The sequence below is a fragment of the Gastrolobium bilobum genome, unplaced genomic scaffold, assembly GCF_033153095.1.
Source record: "Gastrolobium bilobum isolate Gb01-03AN ecotype WA unplaced genomic scaffold, APGP_CSIRO_Gbil_v1 utg69454, whole genome shotgun sequence".
NCBI lineage: Eukaryota > Viridiplantae > Streptophyta > Magnoliopsida > Fabales > Fabaceae > Gastrolobium > Gastrolobium bilobum.
The window spans coordinates 21848-27201 of record NW_026897782.1 but is presented as its reverse complement, the minus strand read 5'-3'; the positions used below and the strand labels follow the sequence as shown (position 1 = coordinate 27201).

General features: G+C 41.3%; 1 protein-coding gene across 1 annotated transcript; it reads right to left on the bottom strand.

Annotated features, from left to right (window-relative positions):
- Positions 1 to 2746: 2746 nt before the first annotated feature.
- Positions 2747 to 3220, bottom strand: LOC133310274 (uncharacterized; the record flags this gene model as incomplete). The annotated part of the gene is made up of 1 exon (XM_061511172.1): positions 2747 to 3220. A coding segment is annotated over exon 1 (474 nt), but the record flags the coding sequence as incomplete, so codon positions are not given.
- Positions 3221 to 5354: the final 2134 nt, after the last annotated feature.

The window sequence follows — 5354 nt, the reverse complement described above, 5'->3', positions numbered from 1 at the left end:
GTGATGAGATCACGATCATGAGGATTCAAGGATACTCGATATTTATTCCTAATTTTATGTTCCTAGTCTAGAGACACTGAGAATGGGGATCAGTGATCTCGGGTAAGACTAGCACGACTTATCTACTTGTATTCGGGTGCAAGGTAAAGACCTCATGAGCTACAGATATGGAGATATCTTAGCTAAAGTCGTGGGTGGATCTATAAGGGTATAGCTCGCACCAAACAGACCCACAAAAGAGACTCTATGAGGAAATCTCACGGAGAGTATCATTAGAGTAGTCTCTTTATATTTGGGTATGTCTTTCCTTAGACCAGAAGTTATTACCTAGACTGTGTTCTAGAAGGCATGCTTTGACTGTATACCTCGTCTTCCTGAAACATGGAGACTCATAGGTATACTGTTGGGGTTGTCCTGAAAGAGCACAGTGCTAGGTGATAAGCTGAAGGAATTCGTCAAATCTCTGTGAGAGATTAGGTTATCTGTAAACCGGACGAATCAGGATGACATTTACAGGGACTCGGGAATCTATGCATAGTAAAAGAGATCATGAGATGATCTTCCTTTAGAGTCAGTAAATTGAAGATTCTTTATTTCGAATAAAGCTTATCCTAAACCGCAAGGGTTGATACGCTTCCTTACCCTAGGTTTTGTGGGAAGGTAACCGAGATGAAAAGAAATACATACGGCAACCAAATATGTGTAATAGGATGAACAAGTAATTAATCTAACTAGCTCTGGGGCAACAAAGCATTGCTAGTGCTCTGTGTTGTCATTAAATGGGTTGTGGGCTTGTTGGGCCCGAGCCCATTTATGTCAGTGACTATGTTGGACCTAATGGGTCACACACTAACACCTTAATGTCATGATGATATAGCATTAAAGGTATTGGGCCTAATAATGGTTGTTAGCCCAAGATGAAGTTTGGAAGCCCACCTAAGAGGCATAGGGCGCATGGTATTGTTAATGGGCTTGGATGGTACAAGACATTACTAATTAATTTAATTAGTTAAATTAATTATCAAATGTTTAAATTTTGAAATTTGAATTTGAAATTTGAATTTTGAATTTTGAATTTGAATTTTGAAATTCGAATTTTGAATTGGAAATTTGAAATTTGAAATTTGAATTTTGAAATTTGAATTTTGAATTTGAAATTTGAAATTTGAATTTGAAATTTGAATTTTGAAATTGAATTCAAATTTGAATTTGAATTTAGAATTTAAATGTTTGAACGTTTGAATTTAAATGTTTGAATTCAAATTTGAATTGGCTATGAAAAGTTGTTTCATAACAAAAGGATAAGATGAGATCTTGTTGGAACAAATCCCTTGTATCAAGAGAAGATCTATGGAGATCTCCAAGGGCTGATTTGGGGCGCCATTTTGGTGGGAGATGATTGTCATCTTGTCAAACCAACAAGCTCCAATCAGATTTGGTTGTTGAGAGAATCAGTGAGCTAGTTGGTTCAAACTTGAATGTAACAGCTCAAATGTATCTGAACCCTTTTTGGGCTGAATAGGGGCGCATGAATTAGTGGTCATATGATGACCATTGGTTCAGAATTTTGACTAGATAAAGACCTAGTCTTATGAGGATTCAAAGGGGAGGTTGTTGGGATTTTTGAATTGCAACAACTCCACCTTTGTCTCACTCACTTGTGCGCCACTTTCATTATAAGTAAAGTAAAAATTCTGATTTGATACACTAATTCTCTCCCTCTCTTGTGCGCCTAGTTTGGTGAGTTCCTCCTTAAGGTTTTTCAAAAGAACCTAGCTAATTCTTCAATATATCATTCCCACTCTTGTGAAGTTTTCATGCTGGAGACTTCACTCTTCTAAACACATATACCTAGCCTCCTTCTTCACCTATTGAGCGCATAGCAAGCCTCTCTGTGGTGGTCAATTGGTGGCTTTCAAGAAAGCGTTCTTGCATCTTGATGTGGGTGGTTTGGATCAACGTTAGAGGGTTTGAACCCTTCAAACCTAACACTGATCGTCTTGGAGTTTTGAACTCACAAACAAAGGTAACATCACATGCCATAAAGCATGATTCTTGATTGCATGTGTAATTCCGCATATGAAAAATTTTGTTTTTCCCTCTCACATGCTACGGCCTTCAAGGCCATTTTACTTTCACTATCTTTATTGTAATTAACAGCAGGCACTCAAGTGTCACGAGGCACGGCGCATTAATGCGACGTGAGGGGTGTCTTGTCCCCCTGTAATTACCATCGGGCCCATAATCATAACCGCCCATTACCTGACGGTTGTGCTATCCTACGTTTGAGCAAGGAAGGCACTACACGTGTACACGATCCTGATCTTTCTCTCCTTATTTAAAGGAGAGAAAGACCTCCTTGAGTACCTTCTTCACAAAACTCAGCCTCCTTATTGCTCCTGCCTTGTTTTCTCTCTGTGTGAGTGTTCTCGTGCCGGTCTTCTTCTCTCCATTCTCTGTATTACCTCAGGTACAGTGTTTCTGGCTTCCTCCTTTGATATTTCTTTACGTTTCGTTGGCTTTGTTTCCCTTCTCCTTCTTCTTATGATGGTTAAGTTTACGGAACCCATCCCTGGTTTAATATTGCCTGAGTTGGAAGTGGAAGTTAAGGAGGAAGAGTTTGATGAAGCTTTCGACGCACTGGATGGCAGTGCGGTGGGGCCAGCTATGCAGGAATACCTTGCTAGTCGTGCCCCACATCTCTCTTTAATTCCTGGGGATGAGTCGTTACCCCACGGTAGGATACCTGAGAAATTTTCTCATTTAGAGCCTTATTTAATTTTTGTGCCGTCAAGTACAAACTGTCCAGCTTTTCTCCTTTTTCAGCAATGAAAACCCTTCTGCTACAACAATCTAGCATCACACCATATCGGACTAACCAATCCATACCCAAGATAATGTGTAGATTCATGCCATCAAGCACTATCAAATCCACCATATACTCTTCTTGCTCATATATGAATCTAACTTCTTTGCACTTCAAAAAACTAGAAACAATGTCTCTGGTGGCAGTCTTCACTACCATGGGAGGCGTGAACTCATAAATGGGTAGATGTACCCCATTAGCAACAAATTTCGATATGAAGGAGTGGGTAGCTCCGGAATCAAACATGGCATCAAACGCATATCCTCTAATAAAAATAGTACCTCTGATATGGTTTGGAGACCTCTCTGCCTCCTGCTGTGTCACTGCATATACCCTGGCACTGGAGGGGGCCATAGGCTCCTCTATGGCTCTCTGAGTAGGCACAGATTGAAAATGAATCGCCTGAATGGCTGCAACTTACCCCGTCTTCTTGGGGCACTCCCTGGAATAGTGTCCTGCCTGACTACAACTGAAGCAAACATTCTGTCCCAGTCAACAAACACATGTGTGCCTCTTCCCACACTTGGCACAAGTGAGGATCTTCCTGGCACTAGACATGCCGCTTTCATTCCTCACGAAGGGAGTCTTCTTAAAATCGGTGTTCTGTTGTGCTTGCAAACCTTTGACCTTACCCTTTCAGGGCGTAGTCCTCCCATTGAAGCTCTTTCCCGCTGCTTCCTTTCCCCTGGTACAATAGTGCTTCTGAATATTCTGGCACTGCTTGATCAACTCCACAAAATCCTTGGTGCAATGACCAGCCAGCTTATCTGTTATCATATCATTCAGACCCTTCTTGAATCGAAAAGGGCTTGTCTTGTAGAGTGAGGGGAGCTCTACCATAACAAGAATATTTTGCCAAGCGGTTGAACTTGCTCAGATATTCATCCACAGTCATGCCTCCCTGCCGGAGGTCTTCAAACTCACTCTTCTTCCTTTCCCTGGCTTCTTTAGGGAAGTACTTCTGCAGAAAATGCCTCTCAAATAACGACCAAGTAATAGCATAACCTTGGCACTCAAGTGGGTTTCAAACATTACTCCACCAATCTGCTGCATCCCCCTGTAACATGTACACCGCATATAGAAGCTTCGTGTTGGCATCGCATTCCATAACCTGAAAAATGCACTCCATCTCTTGGAGCCACTCCAATGCTGCTATGGGATCTTTTCCACCTTTGTAGTGAGGCGGGGAATGCTTCCTGAAAGCGTTCAGCATACACTCTCTAGTCTCCCTGTCAAATCTGGGTGGCATGGCTGATCTATCCACCTCAATGACTGCCTGCCTCACTCGTCCCCCTTGGACAGAAGCCTATGCCTCCTGATGGGCATCGCCAATACCCTCTTGTCCCAGTGCGACAGGCTCAACCACGGGTATCAGAACTGCTATCTGTGCAACATGATGCTGCACCGACGGTGTAGGTGGTGGTGTAGGTCCCCCACGTACCTCGGCCAACAGTAGTCTAATCATCTCTACATTGGCCAGCCTGTTTTGCGCTATGAGGTCTTCACTTGCCTTCCTCATCTGCTCTACATCACGCTCTCTAGTCTGTTCTATCTTCCTTAAGTTAGCCTCCCTTGTCTCGTTCAAGGTTTGCTGAAGTGCCACTAAAGCAACAACAACGGGGTAGTTGGTTCAGAACTACCTGTCGTGGTCTCCCTCGAGGGGCCATGATATCTACACACAACTGAACAAGGTATGAGTTAGCTACGCTCAATCAAGTGATGAAATATGCATTATCATGATACTCAAGAGACACACAACAGACAATTCTAACACTTAAACAATAAATCAGTGAACGTCCTAGTGAAACTGCTCTGATACCATAACTGTAACACCTCGTAGTACTCTGGTTGTTAACATCAAGATATTTAGCATACACAGCGGAAGACTTAATTTGAAAAAGAAAAAAATCATCTTATAAAAATACGAGTAAACTTTTTCCAAAACATTTTATAAAAATATTTCTAAAAGCGTTCTCGTGAGATACTGTGAAAGCGTAAATCTAAACCTACATCTACTAATTAATCCCATGAGCCAGTACTAGTGGCCATTGACCATCAAGATATGATATCAAGTGTCATTCCTGACGGAGTCTCACGGACAACATAACGGCTGTATTTCGTATAACTGGGAACATGGTTCCACACATACAGTTAACCTGATTGATATAATAATTTAAACAGATAGCTTGCAAGTCCCACACGAACTGCAATCCCCTCAATGGGTTAATACAAACGATTAGGCTTTATTCCCAATTTAATTGAATACATGCATCAAGTCTATATTAATTCAAAGTATAAAAGAATCAGTAAATAATCAATGGCTCTAAGGATACAATCATGAGCATAAATAAATACATACAATAATCTCCATAAAATAATTCAGCATGTTAACAAGTCTACATGCCAACATCAAGTCTAAACATAATATAAAATCATCAGCTGCATTATCAACTACTCCACTGCAGGGGCCTTACCCCTAGAAGCATCA